This window comes from Delphinus delphis, chromosome 17 (assembly GCF_949987515.2).
Source record: "Delphinus delphis chromosome 17, mDelDel1.2, whole genome shotgun sequence".
In the NCBI taxonomy this organism is placed as follows: Eukaryota; Metazoa; Chordata; class Mammalia; order Artiodactyla; family Delphinidae; genus Delphinus; species Delphinus delphis.
Window position 1 is genome coordinate 48,979,989 of NC_082699.1, and position 24,542 is coordinate 49,004,530.

The following is a 24,542-nucleotide window of genomic DNA, read 5'->3' on the forward strand; positions in this document are numbered from 1 at the left end:
CTTTTTAATTTAGAGTTGCATTTTTATTTTCCATTTCTAATTGAACAAACAGGTCATATTTGTACAGAACATATGAAACTAATAATCTTTCCTGTTAGAAGGGTTTTATGTTTTGTCTTTTGTGAATACCATCCTGAAATTAACAAAGATACATGAGGCTAGAATACAGAGGATTTGGTAACGAGACATCCAATTTAAATATTAGTCTACTGCTGCATTGCTATCACATGTAGAGAATGTAACATAAGATTAGAATGGAAAATTCTGTATCAACTCCCTCTTACCTGTCAACTAACATACAGCATACCTGTATAGAGTTTTGACGTATTTGTGTATTACATATTAAACGTAAACCAGAATTGATCTATTCCTAGTTTATCTTTTCATATTTACTTTTTGAAAGGTAGCATTACATGATAAATGTGGCCCAATTATAATGTAATAATTAAAGCATGGTATATATTATTGCTTAAATTGTCAGATTTGGAGATCTCTATTGTTTTATGTATATTAGAAGGTTTTACGTACCTTCTTATTCCTTTATCTGAGTGGATCTTTTGCAAACAACTTTTAAGGAGCACAAAACAGGAGCTGGCAACTTGGAGACAATACACCATTTTCATTAATTCATTAATATTTTGAGAAATGTATGTCATCACACGTATTCTTTGTTCTGTACATGAGTAAAATAATTTAATACAATTTTTTGATATAAGTTTTAATATTAATAATACTATCAGATATAAAAAATGTTCCGAAATGGCATACCTTAAGAAGCACCAGAATAAAAAGGTGTGGGAATATTTGTGCATTTTTGGAGGAAACTCACCTAGCAGAATTTCTGAGCACACTGTGATGGATTATTGCAATTATTGGGAAGGATAATATTTTAATTCGACTTTCTTCCCACCTGTCAGTTGCAATCAGGGCTGCCCAGTATTCTGAAACAGTCTCATTTTGCTAGGTGGCTAGTCTTGTGCAGCCTCTAGAATGCTCAGAATATTAATGCATGGAGAGGAGACTGAACGCTCTCTATAGTTCCATTGTGGCAAAGTGTTTGTCTTGTTTTAATCAATCAAAAGGCATGCGAAACCTAACTAAAATAATTTATAATAAATTAATGCCAGTGAGTGCTTAAGAGAAAGAAACCCTTTTTGGGGATATTGCATCAGAACCATAGAATCTGGCATTTCTTTCCCTTCTTCATACTTGGCAATGTATACTAATTTCTGTAGGATTTAATTTCTTTCATGGGTGCCTCATTCTGAAGTGCTTTGAATTTATATGAACAAAGACAGTCTGACATTTAAGTGAGGATTAGTCTAGTTTATAGTAGGCTACCAAGGTAGGATGTTTTTTATCAAGACAACATATGTTGAAAGACATGTATATTTGATTTAATATTTATGATGTTGATCTTTATCATTTTTTGCATAGCCTCCTTGTATTGCTTATTTCAGTTCTCTTTTAATCCTTCTATATCTCCTATATTTTTTCGCTAGAAAAAATATAGGAGATATATTTTGTGTTTGTTTGTTTTGTTTTGTCATCTAGCTCTTCCTCCAGTGGTTTTGGATGGGTTTCAGGGATTTCTTTAACCCTGAAATCATAGCAAAAATTTTCTCATAAATTTATTTATCTGGGGAGTAGATACTCCTCAAAGGTAAATTAATTTATCTGGGAAGTGCTTCTTCACCATACAAATCCAATTCTTGACTTTCATTTCATTCAGTGATTATGCTCCCTTTGTATAGGGTAGGACTACTTAATCTTGAACTTTCCTTTTGTCCTTTACCAACTCCAGATCACTGAAACAGCCACCAGATGAAAAATCCTCCCACGCATAGGCCCAGCTTTTGCAATATCGCTTTTGGTCCTGGATGACGAAGGCTTCATTGCCCATTGGGAGCGTGATCGTTACTGTCAGGTGTTGTGAATCTGCGTGACACTTCTTAGCTTCACTTTATCTTTGGGGGGCAGAAGCAGCTGTGGTCAATTCAAAGGGTTCCTGAGTACCCAGTTGTCTCCCTTTCTGAAAACAGGAGTATTACTTTGCACCCACCAGAATCTTCCAGTGATCTGTATTATGTATCCAGTATAAAAGATGCCTCTGCATTCTGAGAGATGATTAACAGCGTTGTGGGCCCGGCGTACAGCATCATTGTGTTCATAGCTTTAGGCTGTACAGTTAATTATTAGCATTTTTAAAATCAGGTAAATATTTATATATATAAACATTGACTGTTCATTCTCGCGAGTGTGTTTGAATATCTGTAAATCAAAGGCAACTGAAGAGCTGAAATTCAGATTTCCTTACACTTGCCTGCCAAGTGGCCTCAATCAAAAGTAATTTTCTCCATGAGGGCACATAGAGCTCAGTCGTAAGACTTTTCTGAGTAGATATTATTATTTGTGTCAAATTACGTGCGGTGATTTTTCTGAAGTGGACTTCTGTGCCCACTAACCCATACACAGGAGGTTCCTTCATTCCCTCCTTCATTGGTGCTATTAATTGTACTTGTGCTTCAAGTGTCTCTTACCTTTTGAAATGTTAGTTTATAGCCACCGATTATCTGTAAGGTTTCCAGCTAAAGAAACATGCAATATAGAGAGTAGGGTGAGATCTAATCTTAAACCATAAATACTATACATTTTAAGAGAAATCTTTTTTGCCAGAGCCTGATTTGATAGCATGGCTAAAGAAATGGTTAGACATTTTAAAGTACAGTAAATTATATCAATCTGACACGTGCTTTGGGAGAAATTATTAAATCACCTTTCTCTAGCCTGTTCTAAATATTGACAATGAGATCTCATGTATTTTGAACAATGAGCTCAATAATTTTTTTACCTTTTATTTGGGATTTTGTAGTTCATTTTTGAAAATAAGTGCTTCTTTTCAACTACATGCTTTGAATTTCAAATCGATAGCCAACATAAAATAAAGCAGCCCCTGGAATATAGAATACTGTACTGTCAATTAAGATCTTATAATCTTTGGTAAAAAGTTATATGTGATATACAAGCCTTTTTTGACATGTTTGTATATGTGAATGGCTTGGTTAGACTTTTATTAAGTCTATATCAATGCTTTGTGGGTTTATTTTCTTTCAAATTTTCACATGAGATTTTCCATTTAATTTCTAATGAAGTTTTAATTTAATATTATACCGTCGGAGCCAACTCGTTAAGTCAGAATATTTTAAATAATTGTTCAGTTACCTACCTCATTGGGTTATTTTAAAGATTATATAAGAAAGTGCTTTGAAAGTCCTACATGAGACACAAATGAGACAGTCTAGGTGTCTTCTTTTGACCAAACTTTTTATCAAAATTGTTGCTTGAACAAAATAAAAACATGGAAGATATTCTATGTTATTCCTCGTTAGACTCACAATTATTATTGAATTATTCAGATAACTGTTTTAGTGATTGTAATCTTTTACCTTATTACTATTTTGTATGTTCCTTGCATGTCTTGCTACTTGACATAATTGTTTTAAAAGGTGAAAGATTATAAATTACTTGAAATAATGAGTGAGAGAGAAAACCTAATATGAGATCCATGGTTTTGAATGTGGTTTGTGTTAAAACAGAATCTATGGGTTTTTTTTACGCTCCACCTGGAGTGGAAAAACAAACCCATCACATTACCAGAGTGTTTGGAATTAGGGCATTCTTTCTTCCTCAACATTTGTTATTTTGGAGAAAAGAAGAAAAAATAAATTTTAAAAAGCACAAAGAAACTCTGTAAGAATTTTTTCTTGGATGTCCCTTAATTTCTGTCCAAAGCAACTAATTCTCTCCATGAAAATGTGTCATGTGAATTCAGCCCTTTGGGAACTTGCTTTTGGGAAAACAGCCCGTATGTCACTGTGCTGTATGTACCTATTCCTGTTTGCTCACACGTATGTGAAGACTGTAATAAATTCACTATTTTAAATTATTTATAAAATTTCTGCTTTGGTCCTGAAAATTTCCTAGCACATTTCCAAGAAGTAAGAGAAAGAAACTGCCTAAGCCTTTTAAGTATTTAGCCTGTCTGATGAGACTGCTGACATGAGTGACAATTAGTACAAATTACCATAATTGTGTTCTTTGGAAGAAATGCTACAGTGCTTCTTTAGGAGGAAATGTGGACTTCCGCTTAGTAAAATGAGTCGGATACTTTGATTCTTCTGGGCAGTCGGAAATTCACGATCGGCAGTGTGGTATTCCCACGTTGTCCACTTCAGATCCATCTCAACAACTATAGCCCTCCCTTTCCTTTCAGTGAAATAGGTCCATTAATGTAATGCACCTCACTCTCATTCACTCTAAGGAAGTTGTATTTTTATTACAGAAAAAGTATCACATAAATACAAATTACATTTTTTCATTAGAAAACTACTTTTCATTTCAGAAAAAATTCAATTAATCATGAACAGGGTTATGCTTTCATCAGGGAGAGAAATATGTAATTTTTCTTCAAGCCTCAAACACATATAATGAAATCTTTTCTTGGAATCCACTCTTAAGATGGATTTTTAAAAGTATAGACTTTATTAAAATCTCAGTTCAATTAAAATGCATTCAATTACTCTAAATCTTTATTAAAATCTCAGGTAAAATTGTACAACAGTGTAAAAGAGACTTGTACTCTTTACCAGGCAGTTAATTCTAACAAATGAACATAAAGTGCACAGTTTTGCTCTTTAGGAGAGAATAAAAGAACAAGCTTTGGGCTTCGAGTTGGGGGTGGGGAAGGATGGGAGATGGAGGTTGCTTTCTGTGTAGTAACTTCAGGATCTGGTTTCCTTCCACTTCTTATCATAGGTCAACATTACTTGTTGATATGGATGTGACATTATCTTGTATGAGTACCCTTGGTACTCCATGGCCTATCTATAGAATACATTTTCCTCACCACCTTAATCAAAAAGACCCTATTTAAGGATTTTATTTCACCCTCTTCTTTGGATGTTTTTTGGTACAGTGTCCCTGTTCTTTTTCAAGGGCCGCTAGAAGATGCCATTGAAGAGGAAGAAGAAGAATGTCCATCAGAGGAAACAGACATCATCTCAAAAGGGGACTTTCCATTGGAGGAAAGCTTTTCCACAGAATTTGGGCCTGAAAATCTGAGCTGTGAAGAAGTGGAATACTTTTGTAACAAAGGTAATCATTAATGGCTGGATGCGATATGTGCGTCTGTTTACTCAGATGATTTTGTATGGTTGAAAAATGCACTGATAGAGTGGAGGAAGAGTGTTGAGAGTGCGAATACATAATTCAACTGTCTGAAAATACATGCAAGTTTTTTTTAAACATACAATATTATTTTGAAGGATAAAAGAAATTTTATAATCCATAAATCATATTGTATATTTAAACACATAGTTTCCTATTGATTGGCCAGTTAACTGTGAACGTTTTCATGTTGGTTGGCCAAATAACTATAATACATTTAATGTTTATTGTTTATCCTTTCAACAAATATTTACTGAATGTCAGTTTTTTTGCAAGGCACTGAATTAGCCATTGAGGGTAAGAAGGGAATGGGCCAGAGTCCCCACCCAAGTTTCTAGCTCATTCCTTTTGAAAACTGAGCGCCTTAACTGTTTGACATTGACTTTCAACATTGAGAATGGTGCTTTTTTTTAGATATTGTCAAATAAGAAAATACACGCTCTTTCTCTCTTCTAGATATTCTTCTTACATACTAACATTATAACAGAAGAAGAACCTGAGACACTATTATCTCTGCCTATTTCCAACCTTGACTTGGAGCCAAGTGGCCTTGCCAGTGACTATGTCCTCATTGGGCATGTATACTCATTTTTAACTTGCTTTTTTCAAAAATGAGTTTAAGGTTTCTTACAATTCTTTTTAATTTCTTTATTTGATTGTTTTGCCTCGGCAAGTGAGATGGGTCTTCTGTACCTCCCACACCAATGTATAATTTCACAAGTGTCTGGATCACTTCCTTGGTTTAGAATAGCTACTTTTATTGATTTTACCATGGTTGTTTCCCAGAGGGCATGACTGGATGTCTGTATGTCTGTTTATGTTTCTGAATGCACCGTCTTTATTTTTTAGGCAGACAGAAGTTATGTGGAGTGATTTTTTACCTGTTTGTGTGAATTTGATGATGTGAATTGGCAGTCTGAAATCAAGAATGCTGATATAGCTTCCCCCAAAACTTCTAATATGCATGCCTCAGTCACCAAATATACATTTGATACATATTATTAAAACCTCAGTATAGGGCTTCCCTCGTGGCGCAGTGGTTGAGAGTCCGCCTGCCGATGCAGGGGACACGGGTTCGTGCCCTGGTCCGGGAAGATCCCACATGCCGCGGAGCGGCTGGGCCCGTGAGCCATGGCTGCTGAGCCTGCGCGTCTGGAGCCTGTGCTCCGCAACGGGAGAGGCCACAATAGTAGAGGCCCGCATACTGCAAAAAAAAAAAACCACAAAACCAAAAAAAAAACCTCAGTATAACTTTCTCTTGATTCTGGTGTGTTAGAAACAAAAGAAGCCAGCCAGTTCCCATCCGTGTGGCCAGTAGCCCTAAGACTGTGGAAATGGAACGGCGGCACCAGCAGCGGGATACATTGAAGTTCAGAAAAACTTTGACCATTAACTCCTGAAGACCTCAAGATGGCTTTGTAACATGGTCCTTGTCCCCCACATCAGAGACTTTTGGTTGAAAACAAGAATGGTATGGACCAAACAGGCCTTCTTAGTTAGTAGTCACTCAGAGTTCAGGCCAAATTAACATTTTCTCTTGTTGTTTTGGATGTTAGAACCATTTCTTGATGCTACACACCCACAGCAATACATATTAGAGCTGGCTGGAGAGGAGGAGTTTTTAAATCTGTTTGAAGACATCCCATTTTCCATCTTTATCGGGAAATATATCCTCTAGTGCATTGTATAGCACCTACCTTATGTTGTGGGATTACATTAAAGAAGGAACCAGTAGCTAGTAAGTATCATTTATTCTTCTTGCCCTTGTCCTTAAAAGAGTGAGTGTGTGGATTCAGACATCTTTGTCAACTTATTAATCCAGGGATGCAGTACTAATAGTTATTATTAGGTGTATTTTACGTTTTGGGATCATCATTGGTGATGGCCTGTATTTAAGAAAATAGAACTCCAAGTTTTAAGTTAGTGGTTTCTTGGAAGAAAATAGACTTACGGCAGATGCTTATTACAGGATTACATAATTATGGTCCCAGAATAATAACCTCCATCTATATTAAACAGAGTCTTAACTCATGAAAAATAATGACAGGCCTTGAGGAACAACAACAAAAGAGAACTGAACTACAATTATTAGGAACATTGTTTAGTGGATATTTTTAACTTTGATAAATAATTGGAAAGTTGAAAAATATATCAAAATAATATTTAATATAGGATATAGATAATATATTAAATAAGATATAATTAGTTAATATATTGTACAAATAATTCTCTAATGTTTAGTTTGAAACTAGAAAGTAATGATAGGTGGAAATAAGAATTCTAATTTTCACATAATATTTTTTAGGATAAATACTACTATTACTATTTCAAACCACTGTTGCCTTATTTAATAGGAAAAGAATTTCATTATTTTACTCTCATAGAATGTGAGACCAGGGAATTCCCACTGAAGTAGTAGGAACTGGTGTGAAAGAGAGACAACTCTTTGATATGAATTGCAGCCCCTTGAGGTCATACAGGGATTCCAGGGATTCCTCATTTTTCATTTAAGTTGATTAACTATAATAGGAAGAGAAAATGTCCTCTCTGGAAAATTAGAATCTAATCTTTCTGCAGAAATTTACATATTAGTCTCAGTGACACATAATTATGTTTTCTTGCCAGTTGCAGGGAAAAAGATAGATTAGGCATTAAAAGCGTATAAGTATTTAAATGGTTAATGATGCCAGTGTCATGATTGAAAAAGCATGTAAAAATTGTTCTTCTGAAGAAAAATATTTTTAAGTTGGGATCACTGATGAAACATACTTTTTGCACATATTCTGAATCATTTATGACAACTTAAAAATTGTAAGTATATATAAGAAAATGAATTGGATTACTTGGGAAGTTTCTTTGTCTAAAGATCTAGCCATGATCAAAATCTAGCAATGACACAGTTGTTTTACTGGGTTCCAGGGGTAACATTTTTGAACATCAAATGCTTTTTTCTTATCAAACAAAGGATAGGAATTTAAAAACTCAGATCGCAAAAACATGGTTAGAGTATCTTGTTTTCCAAACAAGGTATCTTGACACCTTGTCAGAGAAGAGTACTGAGATACACATATAGTTACAATATATCTTCATTTATACTTTAGCAACTGTATTTTGTATAAAAGCAATCTATGCTATTGTAACTTTCCTTTTTAGAAAAGAAGAAAAGAAAATACTCTGTAGAGACATAGCTTATCATAGGTAAAAGTTACTTCTTCCTTTTGAAATTGAGCCTTCTACATTATACAGGATGTTTTCAGTGTTTAGAATGACTCTTATTATTGTGGTATTTTTCTCAGTTCCACATGGATATTATCTATTCTCTTGTCAGATGAGAAGGCTTTTTCTTTTACACATCTCGAAGTGTCTATTAATATTAGTGAAGTTGCTAGTTATATTATAAAGTGTGATTAAATGCGACCCAAATCACTCTCGTAATGTAATATTCCACGGAAATGTCAAAAAATGTTGGTCAGAATTTTGTCATCTTTAAATGTGTAGAATTCTTAATCATACAAATCTAAAGCATAAATAATCACAATTAAAAATGGAAAAGATCACTTTAATAAAACCTTGTTATAGTCTCAGGCCTAAAATATGAATCTGACAGTTCTGTTGCAGATTCCTGTTTCACTTTTTACTTTGGGCTAGTTGCATATTTCATGTTTTTTATTTTTCACCTCTGAAATGAATGAAATGAATTATATTTATAAAAAGATGATATTTCAAAGTTGCTTTGATACTTTTAGATTTTAAGAATTTTAGCAAAGTGTAAAGCAATACTTTCAATTTGCATCATCCCCTTTGGTGCAGTGAGTTTAGATCATTTGGCATCTTGCCTTACCGTATCTCAGAGAGGAAGGAAACAAGCAAGAATTATTTCCTTGAATTTGCAGATGACGAAGACATCAAGGCTGGGTCCATGAGTGCTACACATTTCCTGTGGTACTGGATTATTTGCTTCAGTGACTTTTGTCTGCCTTTATTCTGGTTTATAGAGTAAACATGGAAGTACATCAATAATGGTTTAGAGCTAAGCGAACTAATGTAAATTGAAATATAGGTGGTCTGGAAAGCAACCTGGGGAGCTTTTAGTTATGTCACTACTGGCAGGTGGGAACTCTTATACATTAGCAATTCTTGGATAAACTCAAAGACAGTAAGTTTTATAGTGGGGCTGATATTGGAGCAGCTCTAAAACGGGTTTACTATTATTAATTATTTGGAAGACTGTTTCCTCCCTGCAATATTTAAGTTTGTTAATGACTAAAGTAAATTAACATGTCTTGGGATACATTCCAGGAGGATGTCACAGGATGTGTGAACAGGAAGAAAATTGTCAGGCCAGTATCACTAGGCTATTAGAATGTAATGCTATCAACAGGCAAACAAACAAACAAACAAAAACCTCCAAAGAAACTACATGTCAGTGAACTTTGAGTTAATCAATAATGATTTTCTGGAAAAGTTACCAAGGATCCTTACAAACTGGTTTCTGATGACATCATCTGTAAACAAAGTCTGAAAGGGAAATGATGTCATCAAAGTTGATTTTGGAAGAAAAACAAACCTTACTTCTAGTCCTACTATCTAGATATGGAGAATTGTCAGAGAAGTCACTGGGTGCAGTGCTCAACTCATATATTAGGCATCTGCTATGTGTCAGACCCTTTCCTGGTGCTGGGGATACAGCAGTAGACAAACGTCCACCACTACTCTTGAGATGAGAGAGAGATAATAAACAATCAAACTCGCATTGTATAATATGACGGGTGATGTTGAACATTATGAAGAAAAACAACACAGTCAGGGTGATAGAACGCCATTGTGTGCGTGTGCACTGCATGCTATCAGTAATTTATAAGGAGTGATGATAGGGTAAGTGAACTTTGAGTGGAGACCTGAGGGAAGGGAGTGAGCTTCCGGTACTCCAGAGTCAACTTGGCTGTACCTATAAGGCTAATGTTGCAGAAAGCCAGAAGAGGACAGCAGAGAGCTGGGGGAAGTAAGAGAGGTGTGGCCATACCTGTGGAACTTCCAGCTCTAGGAATCTGTTGGATTCTTACCACTGTGGAAGGCCTGGGTGAGTCACGGAGGAGAGTTGAGGTATAACTGGGAGAAAAGGCATGGTCATGACACAGTTTGTATATACCTAGAGAAGGAAAGTCTGCAGAAAGTAAAAGTTAAAACAGGAAGTGGAAGCAAGCGAATTGGGGAAGCTGTCAGGAGATACAGGTAACTCCAATCAGAATCATCCCTTAGCCAAAGGCTTGATGAGACTCCATCTGTAGCTCATTAATGTAGTTTACGGAAGAACAGTTTGGGGGTGTTTGAGGCTGATACGAGTCACTTTGCTCCCTTCCACAACACCAGAGCTGGGTAGATGTTCTCTATAAATTTTCACCTCCTTGAATCAGAAAGAGAACAGGAGGCATGAGAATCAGAATCATTTCAACATTGTGCTAAACTATTCCTGCCAATAAGTTGCCAGACTCATTGGAATGTTCCTCTCCCCTACTTCCTTCCTTTCTTTCTATCATTTGTGTCATTCTGTAGCTTTGATTAAAAATTAAGAAATAACCGAGGAAAAGCCATATTTCTCATTGGACTATAATAAATTAAAGCCTGGATCACTGGCATTTGTCACCATTCCATGTTAAGTAAAGCAACAAAAATGTTATCTAGATTCTTAATACTAGAAGAAGAAGAAGAAAAAGCACAGCTTCATGAAGATTTGGTTGTGGGAGTAGTAACTGCTTATTTTTCACTTGATCCAGTGTCAAACGTTCATGCTATTTTGTTTCCTGTTTTCTTCTTTTCATTTTATTATTTTTTTAGTTCAGAAAGTCTATTTACAAATATTTCATAAATGCTTTTCAGTCACTCTGGTTTCTTTCCTCCTCATTTATGCCTTTAATGACACATTTTTGCTTCCTCTGATGCTTGGGCAACTGGAATCAGAATCTGCAAAAGGCAGCTCTACCGTACTCACTTTGAGTTCAATAAGGAAGGAGATCTGTACCGGCAACTTTGTTCCTTTTTCTTAACGGGATTAAGAGGCTGAGCTTTTTAAATTCTTGCATATAACATTGACATTTCCAGGGTGTGTTTGTTTGGACCGGGGAGTTCAAAGAGAAGGAATAAAAACGAAAAGCCAATATGACTTTGTTTTTTACCTTGCTGGAGGAGCTGTTTGTGCAAATCGCCTATAAGCTTATTGACCTGAACCTTTGACTCCTTGTTTTCTCTGGATTTGGCTGGAGTGGAGACACTGATGGAGCCCTGATAGAGCTGATTGAACAGCCCCCAGCTTTGCTTGGCACAGACCTCCCTTCCCTTCTCTGCCACCTCCCCCTCCCTCCACATGACATTATTGTGCCTTGGCAAACCCTCTGTTTTCCTGGATACAGTATGTCTTTTTTTTTTTAATTTATTTAAAAATAATTAAATTTTTCTTGCCTAACTCATCGAACAATGCAAAATGGAAGTAATTCTTTTTAGAACATAGAAATAGAGGCTATAATGGTGTCCTACTTTTATTTTTATCTCATAAGATTGGAAAAAGGAAGAAAATATTATGACATTGTGGTATCACTCTTCTGGCCATCTTAAAATCCCCCAAACATGGTTATGTTTGGGTCAGTTTGATTTTTTTCCTTAAGCCACAATTATTGAAAAAATGAAGGCAATTTGTGCTTACAGGGAGTCAGCATTTTCTCGTTTTTTTTTTTTTTTCTTTTGAACCAGAGGGTGTTCAAATTTTGTCCATGACTTAGTATTTTATTTGTAAGAGTCAGATCAAGCTTTATCTGTTTACCTTATCTTTGATCCCAGATATATCATTATAAAAATTTCAACAAAATTAACATGAGTGATTTTATGCAGTGTTGAAATGAGTCATGATGATATCATTTATTTGAATCATGTTTGATAATATATACTACTTTTTTGCATATGATGAACTAAATTCATTGTTTTCTCTGTGAGCTGACCATTAGCTAATCTGCATTGTGCAATCAGCTAAAGGCATTTTTTAGATACAGTAAAACTTGATAAAATATATAATTACATAATTATAATTTATGAAACAGTTTCATATTGTAATACAGTGTATTTCATTCTGCTTCTAGCTGACTATGTAAAATGTTGAGATATTTGCCTGTTTTAGTTATATCTTTATTTTATCAACATTATTATTGTTTATAATAAAAATTGAAAATTAATATAAAACCATATTTTACCATTTAGAGGAGTTGTCTTTTCTGTTTTGTGGTTATGGTTTCTGCAAGTGAGAGAACATTTTTTGACCTATAAAATTTAGTGTAAGTTTGTTGTTTTTCCTACAATGTTGAAATTCAGGAGAAAAGTAAGAATTTATTTAATCTCCTGTTATTTTATATATGTAAAGCTAAGCATCTGTATACTAGGAGACAAAATATTATCTGAATTATTGATTGACTTTTTGAATTATTCTGAATTATTCTGAATTATTGATTGACTTTTTCACTTTTAATCTAGTTATTTAATTAATCATTGATTTTAGCTGAATACCATAAAGGGAAACTATATATTTTTAAGCCCTTTTATTGCTACATTTTCTCAGTGGTATTTTGGGTAGAATGAAGAGCCCGTGTTTCTTGAAGGAAGTAGTTTTGGTCAAGTAGTAATTATATAAATTATAAAAATAGTTTATATAATTATATAAATAGTTATTCTAAATTAAAAATACAGTTTTCAATTTTATGTTGCTCAAATTAAAAAAATATATAAAACAATTCATGCAGATCTACACTAGTTTGCCAATCATTTACATCTACTAACTCTTAATTTATTTTTCTATTTAAAGAAAATTACAAGTGTGAATAGCATTAGGGAAGCCTGAGAAGCTAATTTATTTTAATAATATGGAATTAATGTGGTTGACAACTTTGAATCCTACTTTTGGTCCCATAATAATTTGAGATAAAATGTTATTTTAGAGAAACTGATCTCTTGGAAGTAGCCCTGCCTTTTCTGCTTCTTATTTTTAAACATCATAAATGATTTAAAAATATTTTCTTGGTTCTGCACTAGCATTTTTTAGGTTTAAATCAAATAAGATTTTCAAAGCTTTTAATCTTCTAATATAAAATTCATAGTTTCTTGTTAGTATGTAAAATTTCTCACAATGTTTTGATTATCATTTGAGAAGCAACAGGCAGTATTAAAGCATTTGCCCTTCCATTACCTGATGGGACAATCTTCACCTCTGGTAGTGCTAAACATAGAATGTGTAAAGGGAAATGTGGAAAACTGCCATAAGATGAATTTAATTATAGTAATGTAGTCAATCAGTTTTTTGTTGTTCTTAAAAGGTCAAGTAAAAATAACTGAATGTGTTACACCAATGAAGCAAATAGTGATAACGAATGCAGATTGCTGTTTCAGCTTCTTTTAGTAGTTCAATGAGATTCCAGAGATCGGCACTGAGACTACATACCAATTATAACAATTATAATAATGGTAATAACAACTTCCATTTGATGACTGCTCCCCAAAGCCAGACATCTTGCTGTACATGTATCATCTCTAATCAACTTACTGTCCTGCAGGGTGGATGTTGTTTCCACCTGCGGCTTCCAAAGGTTCAGTAACTTGGCCAAAGTCACAAAATTACTAAAGGTTAATACCAAATTCAAACCTAGGTTTCTGTACTTACGAAGAATGAGAGCTAATTTCATTTTCCGATGTCCATCATTATGTAATCCTTATAGAAGGAGATGGACACATTGGAAGAAGCCTGGCTGTATGAAGTATAAAACTCACTTTTTCAAGGTATTTTTAACACTTATTACACATGATGTGTCAGTCAAGATAAGGGCATACATAAAAACAAGACATTTTAAAGGATAAAGTAAATAAATTAGGGGTGTGCTTAAAAGATTTCTTTTGGTCCTCCTTTAAAGACTCTGTCCATATAAACCAGTGTGCAGTAAGTAGAGTTGGCATTTTGATATAATGAGAGGGCTATATTGAAAGCTCTTTAGACTCATTATACTAACTGGAAGATTATGTTACCCTGATTTGGTGGCATGAAATAAGCCACAATTTCTCACTGCTTGTTTTCTTGTGAAGTTGTTTTCAGGTAATTCAAAAGACTGGGGACAGCCCAAAATGTGTGTACTTGGGCAGAAGCCAGTAACAAATGTCATGAAGTTTACAAATCCATCAAAACTGTTTGGATAGGAATTTCAGCCCCGTAGAAATGTTTGCAAAGTGAACTCTTTAAAACAGCTTGACCTTGACACAAAATAAGGCCAAATAAAAAGCGGAGAGAGGAAGGAAGGAAGAGGAGAAGAGAGCATTGTTTGCAGCGAAAGCTCTGGGCACTGTGAAAACTTTTCACTTTTCTGAAGGAAATGCAGTGCAGCAGATGGTAAGGGTGGACGTGAGATAAACATAGGAACTGGAAAAGTAAGCAATACATTCTAACAGGTTCTGTATCAAAGATCTGGAGAAGTAGAAAAGATTAGACAAGGAACTGTTCTGAAACTTGACAGTAGCTGTATCTTTACCAAGTCTTACCCACATAGCAGAGATGGAAAGTGGAATTGCACAGACAGTAGGCTGTGATTATATTTTTCTGACAGTGAGAAGGGAAGGTCTTTTTAAGGATTATTTTTGAAGATAGAGATTCATCGAGGTGGAAATCTATAGGACAGATGTATAAAACACTTTGTTCCCCCCTGCCTGTTTAAAAATGGAATTTGATGTAGCTTCTGTTCTTGCTGTACAATTAGCACAAGACACTGTACTTTGGGTCTTAGATAATCTTTTCCTTTTTTCAATGCAAATGATGGTCCAGACTAGTTAACTAACACTGAAAACCTATGTTACCTGTTTCTAGTTGTATAAGAATCGGAATGTATGAGTGCCTATAAATGACCACGCAGGTACAGAAGCAGATAGGGGGATATATAAAGAATGTTCTTATTTCTTAAAGATACAGTCGTCTAGTAAAGGAAGGAAAACATATGTACAAGTGAGGCAAGGGAATATGTATATATATGTATATGTGTATATATATGTGTGTGTTTATATATATATATATATATATATATATATATGGAGTGGAGGAAATGTTAAGTTTGGGCTGATTAAAGAAGCAGTGTATTCATTCTCAAGCTTCCTTATGGTAATGTGCATCATTCCAGTATGGAAACTACTCACCAACACGTGTCTGCCTCATTTAAGCCTGTGTCCTGCGCTCCTACGTCCTGTCCCAGTGACTGACTACTAAAAGGGAATACCACAATACAGTAACTCAACAAGAAGCAATTCTACAATAATGTCGAGTGACACTGATAACAAGAAAGAACGGGGAAAATAGCTAATATCCTAAGGAAAACCCAATTTAGAAAAGAAGGATGTTTTCTCCATAATACTGGCAGTTTATCTTGGGGAACTTTTAAAGTGGCACTAAAAAAATCAAATAATTAGTAAATGGAATGAATTTTGAAAGTTTATGTAAAATGCGTACCTTATCTTCACACTTAGCATTGCCAAAAATATTAAATCTACTCATTCACCTTTTAAATTGATCAATTATTCAGTTAGTTTGATGTAGTGTAGTGTAGTGTAGCTTCAGAACTCCTCATTTGCACAGACTCCTTCCAAGGCCCTGCACCTAATTTTGTAATTATAACTTTACACTCTTCTTTTAAGAAGAGGCCTCTCAAATTGAATAAACTTCAGGCCCCACAAGGCCTGAATCGACCTCTGTTAGTACCTTCATTAAATATGGATGATCTCATAGGAGACAGCAATGATCAAGAATGTTGTTTGGTTTCAACTTCCTAATTTTTGGAAAACCTTGAATAAGATTCCTAAAATGTTTTGGCATTTATAGTAGATATCTGAATTTCAAATCTGTTATCATTCTAGGATAAGTTGCCCTGAGCCTAAAGAGAGTATAAATACCCATGAAAGCACTGTGTTAAAAATTAAAGCAGAGAGGGCAAAACATTCTCCCACAAGTCTGAAAATCTAGGTGATGCCGTGGATGCTATCTCTGTTTTTCCTGTGTTACCAGCAGCCAGGGATCTCTTGCTGGCCCTGAGGGAGGAGGTGCTATGGGAAGACCTTATGGTAAGAAGAGTTTGAACGGGTCTCTTGATAACATTCTGGGACTATCCCTGGTGGTGGAAGCAGGGTATGGGTCCGAGTTTGGACAGGGCTGACGTAACCTACAATACTTCTTTTCTTCCCCCCACAGATATGAAAAACTTCATTAGGATTAGATTCAGCTGTAAGAATAGGTTCCTGGAAGCTGCCCCCGGACTCTCCCATTTACAATCCATTGTCCAGAACTTAGTCTTAAGGAGTGGTCCACCTCAAGAAAAGGGAGACTGGGAAATGGGGTCTTTATTATTAGGTGGCCACATGCTCACCTCTAAGTTCTGTTACTATGGAGGGTTTTCAGTTTTGCAAAGGGCATTGTTTTTATTCATCTTTGCTTGATTATTGGGGTAATAAATGACTGAAAGCATTGTGGCAGTCAGTCCATGCCACATGCATGTTTTTGCAATCCAATAAATATTTATTGAACACCTACTATATCAGACATTATGGGACAGGCTGTGATTACCATGTGAGTAAATACAGTGAAGGTCCTGGCTATTTTGGAATTTACCTTATAGTGAGGAGGCAGACATTAATAAAATAATCACACAAGTGGTACAGGGCGGTTTGAAAGAGTGAGGAAGGTCAAAGCGTTCTTAAGAATGTGACACTTGAGTTGATATCTAATGCTGAATTAATTAGGTAGAAAGAAGTAGTAGGGTTCCAGACAGAGGGAACAGCAAGTGATTAGCAAGAGACTAGTGAGCATGCAGATTGTGGTGGGACTGTGGTAGGAGTTGACCCAGGAGAGAGATGTATGAGCCAGAGAGATCAGGAAGGACGATGATCATAGGGTGAAGGACAGGAAATAATGAGAGGAAGCATAAGAGAGGAAGATAAATACTTTGAAAGCTGAAACGTTACAGGCAAATCTGAGCTTCCCATAAACCACAGTAGAGAGAGAAAATGAAAGAGTAAGATATATGTAATTCCAATGGTCAAGCAGTAGAAAAAAACAGCGTTTATCAGAAGAAATAAATGTTATCCCCTATTTGTGAGCTCTGAGAGTCATTTATCATCATTAGGGTATTTGAACTAGTGTTGGAAAAAGGGCATTCAGATATAGACCAAAGTCTTTGTTAGCTGCTGTCCCGCAATATGCATTCTCCATTGGCCTTGGCTTTTTGGATGTGTGGCTTGAATAAAGTCTATTTATAATGAGTAAATTATATTGTGGTGATGGAGCGCTATGGTAACGAGTGATTGCTTATGACTCATATTCTTAAATGGATTATGAGAAAGGAGAAGGTCCCTGGAATGAATTGTTAAACAGGAAAGAATAAACAATTAGGTTATATGAAAAGCAATATCCAAAGATCATAACTTTCTCAAATTGGTTTGATCTTTCTGTGTAGACGAGGTTGGCTTGTTGGGGAGACAATTTCAGAGATTGTAAGGTTTGGCTTTACTTTTTGTTATTGTTGATGATGGTGATGGTGATAATGATGATGATGGTGGTGGTGATGATTTCCTAAAGGGAATGCTGGGTTTGAAGCTTGAAGACTGAGTCCAGAAAACTGAAAGCTAGTGGTTTCCTGACGGCAGAACAACAGATCTGTGAATAGGTCAATTACAGTTCAGAGTATTATCATTTACAGACCATCAGGCATTACTTTGTCTCCTCTTTGGAACAAGATGTGCCTTAATTTTGTAGAATCCTCCTCTGAGTGGAATATAGTAGTTGCAGTGAATTTTCTTTTTAGTTGCAGTGAGGTTCTCTTGTTTGTTTGTTTTGGTTTGGGAAGGGGTAGCTGGGGAAGAGAAAATAAAAATTATTTAAATACAAACTTCGAAATATGCATTTTAGGAACATTTTTCTTATGTATCTGACTCTTTCAAGTGCTCATTGTGAGAAATAACGAGGAGTGAAAGTTCTTGAATGATAGATACACTGCTGAGAATTTGCCTTATTTTATCTCATGTGGAAATTTCCCTTATGTTCCGAATCTCAAACGAACTTAAACTTTGACAAAAATACTTTTCACATAGAGGCTGATACTGACATCAGGAATAAATGTTCAGGACTGTAGAAAGAATTTATAAATCACTGTTCTTCCTAAGTTGTCAATACTTTCAATGTGACTTTTATCTGATACAGTTACCATAAACGTTAGTATTTTCAATAATTTTCCCTTATTAACTATAATAAAATGCCACAAATTACAGTAGTTATGCATTGACTGTAGAGATTGAGTTTCCTTTTCAAAATGAGAGACTTAGCCCAGGACCACTGTCATCAGATATTTCAGGATTGTTTCCTGATCTGGGGTCTGAAAGTTTATAATCAAACAAATGTGGATTCTATTTTTTTATCTGTTCAATTCATACTCTGAGGTATGAAAAAGGCTATTATATAAGTTACAAGGAAATCACATTCATTTAAAGAAATGTTTGTGTACTGACTATTAACTATCAGTTAATCAGGCAAAATCCTATATTTTCTTATACATTTATAGTAAGTCGAGGGAAACTTTAGTTAGACATGATTATGGGAATCCACAGAATAATGAACGTATTCTTCTCAAATGGTTGAAATATTTAGATTTTTTTTAGGTATTAGCAAAAAAGGGTAACAATTGCATTTTTTTTTTATTTTTTGTCTCTGGAGATAAACTGGGTCTGTAATTTGGCAATGCAGAGTTAATTTAACCTGGCACCTTTGTTTGGATAAGCTATAACCAAACAATTGTTTTAAGCCAAACAATATTGTGAGGCTATTAGGCAGAGCAAACACAAACTGAATCTTAAACTTAAATGTCCTCACCCTTCAATACGAACTGCAGTTTTCTGTTTTTGACTATTGCAGTCCTTTAACCAAAGCTATCTTGTCTGATGATAAAACCATAAGTGTATGAAGCTCACACATTTTTCATCTCTTTTATGACCTTATCTTTCATGAGCGGCTTCTGTGAAGGTATCCTAACTATAGGAAGCACCTGGAAAACATATGTGATATCTATTCTCTGATAAGCAGTTGTGAACAAGAAAGTAGATCTGTCACTTCTGAACTGTTCATTGTTAAAAAATACTTTGATGATTTAGCTGATTGCAAAATACATTATAGGAATGGCTAACAGCTACAGTAACACTCCTAGTCAAGAAAGTTCAATAGTTATATTGTACAGGAATTTCTATAAGAGGTTAATATTGATAGGAACTACATGGATTAAAAGGGCAGGATTGAGAAAGGCTGTTTGCTTGCATGACTGCTTTCAAACACTGCTGCTGTTTTGTGCTGGAAAAGTGACTGCCTCGGGATGTGGCAAATCTTTAATTTCTACAGGAATATCTAACTTTCAGTGAAAAGATATTTATTTGTGTTTTTGAAATTATTTTTGCCTTGCAAGTAGAGCCACTGCTTTTACCACCTTGCCAACAATACCTAATATGGAATTAAAAGATTCTGTTTCATGTGTTCCAAAGACTATATTTTAGTGCATTTCCCCAAGTCATCTGTGCTGTGTATTATAGTGCTCAATAACACCTTCAATTTCCTCCTATAGGGCTTTCATTGATTCTGAAAACTAGACTAAGAGAAAGGGAAGGGCCCGCAAAATATGTATGATATCTTTTAAAAGAGCAACAAAAGAGTTTAATCTTGCAATGGAAAACCATTAACTCCATAGCCATAATTTTAGAAATATTATAGATTTTGTTACCACTTGACATTTATTCCGTTTCATCATTTTATGAATTGGTCTCTGGATATATATAGTGGTTATCCCATTAGATGTGTTTGTGCTTTGCTAAAAATACACTGAAATTTCTATTTATGTATGTGAAGTATGTGAATAAAGAATTTAGCCAATAAATGAATGCATGTCAAATGCATTCATAGGTGTTTCTGTAATTCTCTACCTAGCATCCTTTCTCTCTTCCTTTCCTCTTCCTACCAACAAAGCTTTTGAAGCAATATCTGAACAAACTTGTCATTATTATCTTAGGTATTAATTATTCATGCCATTTTTTCATAAGCTACTCTAGAGTGCTGATTTCAAACATATAAGAATCAAAAATGGATAGAAGTTTAAAAAGAAGATGGTCAATGAAGTCATTTCCATTCAAATCAAGAAGAGGCTGGAGTTGGGTTAATATCAAAATAAAGTTCTATTTATGAATTTTCCATGAGAATAAATATATTGATAGGAGAGAAGCAAGTCTCTATTGTAAGGGGAAAATGCTGTTTCTTAAAAGTAATTTGGAGATTTCATATTCGATTAAGTTATTTTTTAATCATTTCATTTTTCATTAGTAAAAAGATTAAAAATGAATTAGGTGAAAACATTACCATAAAAATGAAAGCTAGTTTCCTGAAATAAACTTAGATGATGAAGGGTCTGGAAGTTGAAAAACGTGACATATTTTAGTTATTAAATAGTTCTGAAAGCAATTAATTAGTAAATGTAATGATATTGCAATAGGTTATGTTTAAAAGAATGAAACCAAAATCTAATTTTCTAACTGCACAGTGAGCAATGCTTATTGATTAAGCATCTGTATGTAGTTTGATTTTACCAAGTTCCAAGTAAAATAGTACACCTAAAAAAAATAATGAAGAAACAAGGTTTATATATGATGAGGAAAAAGCAGCTATCTGATCACACCCTGCTGTCTTTATTGTTTGACATCCAGTAGACTTCGACTATAATATTCTAATGGGTTTGGAGTACGGTCTTTGGAGTTGGACTGACTTGGAATCAATTCTGGGCTCTGCCACTTACTAGCAATGTGCTTAGGCATCTTCTCACATATCTGCCTATTGGTTTACTCTTCTGAAATATAGGGATAATAATGCATGGCAGAGTCGTTAATGTGATGTTCGAGAAGCACTTAGCTAGTGCTGAGTGGTGCTCAAGAAATGGTAGCCATGTTTAGGTTTACTATAGAATCTGAGCTTTGTGACATGCTCTCTGCTTTATTCATCTTTCTGATTTCAGTATTTGGCACATAGCAGACGCTGAGATGAATATAAATTCAATTCTGACCCGTTTTGTTTTCTACACCCAAGTATATCATTTCATATGACGTTCTTATGCTTTTGGGCATCTTTCCCTTTTTTGCTTTCTTTCTTTAAGAAAACACAATTTAATCGGCCAACGACTTTATTCTTCTCTCTCAGGATTTATTTTTATTAATGTGATATATATTGCACATTTACGCAGTTTCATAAATGGTTTAAAATAGTTGCAAAATGTTATTTCTTTAGAGCTGTTAATTGTGTACAATCAACTATTTTTACAGTGCTCCTTTAACTGAGCACTCTGCAATATTTATTTTCAGTAGTTTTCTAATTATATGTGCTGCATAATCAAACAAATTAAAGCAAATTGTTCCATGAATCAGGATTATCAATACTGAGTATTGCTCCAGATGTTGGCACAAGTTGAAATCTAAGCTCTACAGTTCTGATTTGGCAGTTCAGTGACATTTAATGAAGGTATTTTATTATATGAAATTACTAGTTCATTTTGAGTAATTTACTAAATTTCTGTGTGCGTCAAACATCTGCTGGGATTTGTCGTCATCCTGCCGTTTTCTTTTCCTAGTAGTTACTGGATGAAAATGATCACGGGTAAATTTGTCCCATACGAAATGAAGGAAAGGACTCCATTCAGTTAACTATCAAATAGTAGGAGTATTTCTTGAACTGTTTCTTGTTGGCATCTTAAAACTTTGTCTGGATCCTGTTCTTGCATCATTGAAACGTCTTTAGTTTCACCACCTTCAAGTTGTCATTTTTCCTGTGCAGTAACTTAATTACTGTAATCTTTTCCTTTGGGGAGATGGTTCTCATTTTTAATCTGAAAAATGGTTTTCAATTATGGAGCCTGAGAACATTAAACCTACGGAGTTCAGATTCATCTGAGATTATGCTTCCAAAATTTCAGGTATTTTGTTGGCTTCTTCCTCCAGAAAGCTTCCATGACACCAAGTTTTCATTAAGTGTCATGCCTGTATGCTCGTGTCACATCATGGACTGTTCCCATGAGAGCATTCGTCACATGGGGTTACAGTCCATTGATTGGTCTCTGTCCTAATCTATAAGTTTTATGAGAGAAGGAGCCATCTTTGTTTTGTATTCGTAGTGCTCAGGGACTCAAAAGTAGTATTTTAATCAGTTAATAAAGAATGCTTTGGGCTTCCCTGGTGGCGCAGTGGTTGAGAGTCCGCCTGCCGATGCAGGGGATACGGGTTCATGCCCCGGTCCGGGAAGATCCCACATGCCGGGAGCGGCTGGGCCCGTGATCCATGGCCGCTGAGCCAGCGCGTCCGGAGCCTGTGCTCTGCAACGGGAGAGGCCCCAACAGTGAGAGGCCCGCGTACAGTAAAAAAAAAAAAAAAAAAAAATGCTTTATATCACTTCCATTCAATAAAGACAGACGTTCATAGATCTAAGTAAATTCTTTTAACTTCTACGTGTTGTGATTACTTTGCAGTGTATTCTTCCAGACGTACTTGTTTCTCACTGTATTTCTGAAGACTTTTCCTTCCAAATATGTAATTTGCCTAATATTTTAGAGTAGACTTAATTCTAGTCTCACAAAAATTGGGGTGAAGAATGTCTGAGACATGAGTCAGAGTGTTGTTATGGATTGAGTGAGGGAAAACTCAAAGACCAGAGGTCTGACAAGGTCTGTTCATAGAAACTCAATAAATATATGTTCATTACTGTATTTGTGTCACATGATCTCATCAGTTCCCCACTGTAATACCTCTAATGCTTCTCCCTGTCTTCAATATGAAGGTAGAACTCCAAAAATAATGATAAGGTTCTCCATGGTCAATGTCATTTTATGCTTTTGGTCTCTGAATTTCCATATCTTATGTGATCTCATTTGGAATTATTCATGGACAATCCTGATTGTTTTATCAGTGGTTACCTCTCTTATGCATGTGGCCTGTCTCCTTAACTAGATGATACGGTCCTTAAGAGAAAGTATTTTTTCCTTTTTCATATATTTCATTGTATCTTCAAAAATATGCCTTGTAAGTGTTAATTATTGATTGAATTGTGCATGGCACAGTGTATTTCCAGCAAATTAAAATGTAATAGTAAAAGTCAGGAAGATTTACTTCTCTGTGCGAACATAGGATGATACAATTAATACCTGAATATGAAACTTAACTTCTCCAAGTAGTTCTGGCCAGAATTTTACTCTCTGTTCTCTGGGCCCTTGGATATGTGATTTTTTTTAACAGCATAGTCTCATGCTTGCTTGTTTATGCATTGCTCCGCGACTAATATTCAACTGTTTCAGGTGTGCGTGGTTCGCTCTTCAACTGGTGGGGTAGAGAGGGGAAGCAAGGAAGGATGTTTTGGAAAGAATGCTAACTGACAGGAGACTCAAATTTAATTCCTAACCTTGTACAAACTGCTGATTTTGGTGGTCTCTATGGTGCCTCTCCATGCTCCCTCATATGCCTACTGTTTTGCTTGTTAGGGAAAGGAGATCCGCCTAAAGCAGTCTGTAACCCCTGGAATGACTGGGAGGCATTTATTGCTGGAGCCTGAGAAGGCTTGGGGGAGATGCCTTATGTAGAAATAAATGCTGTTAACTATAAGACCAGAGATAAGTTACTGACCCTATCGGTGCATCAATTTCCTGGTCAGTAAATTTTGTCTCATTTGGGTTAGATGGTCTCCCGCATCCTCTCTGATGCTCACATCCCTATGTTTCAAGACTCACAAGACACAAGAAAAGTGCTTGGAAGGCATGGATGTTGTTTAAAAATTATAGGTCACATGCTGTACTCTTTTTTTTCTACTCTCTTTCCTTTGTAAACTCCCCATGCATTTTCCTTTGTAAACTCCCCTGCATTCGTGCCTAGAGTTAAACCTTCATTCGGTCTGTGGAAATGCAAGCAAAACGTCACTCATCTATGTGGTAGATTCTAGTGTGGATTCTAGTCCCCATGAAAAATAAAGTGTCGGTAAAGTCAGTATATGTTACTCTAAAAGGGTCAGACATCCCTGGTAGCACTCAAGAAGGTTAGATGGTACACTGATATTGTATTAAGTAACATTGACTCAGTTGCTGAGAAAGTTTTCAAGTTTCTGATATTCTTTCAATATACTGCAAGGCCATAGAGCCCACTCGTGTGTGCAGGCTAAGAACTAGCCCTATCTGTATCTGAAAAGTGAGAGATCTCTTAACCCT

At 35.3% G+C, this 24,542-nt stretch overlaps 1 protein-coding gene across 1 annotated transcript in view; it reads left to right on the top strand.

The window, feature by feature from the left end:
- The window catches only part of ZFPM2 (zinc finger protein, FOG family member 2), a 464,371-nt gene that overhangs the window by 100,553 nt on the left and 339,276 nt on the right, over positions 1-24,542 (top strand). The window contains exon 2 of the mRNA XM_059995051.1: positions 4,996-5,154. Within this exon, the coding sequence (XP_059851034.1) occupies positions 4,996-5,154 (159 nt within the window). The remainder of the gene's footprint in view (positions 1-4,995; positions 5,155-24,542) is intronic.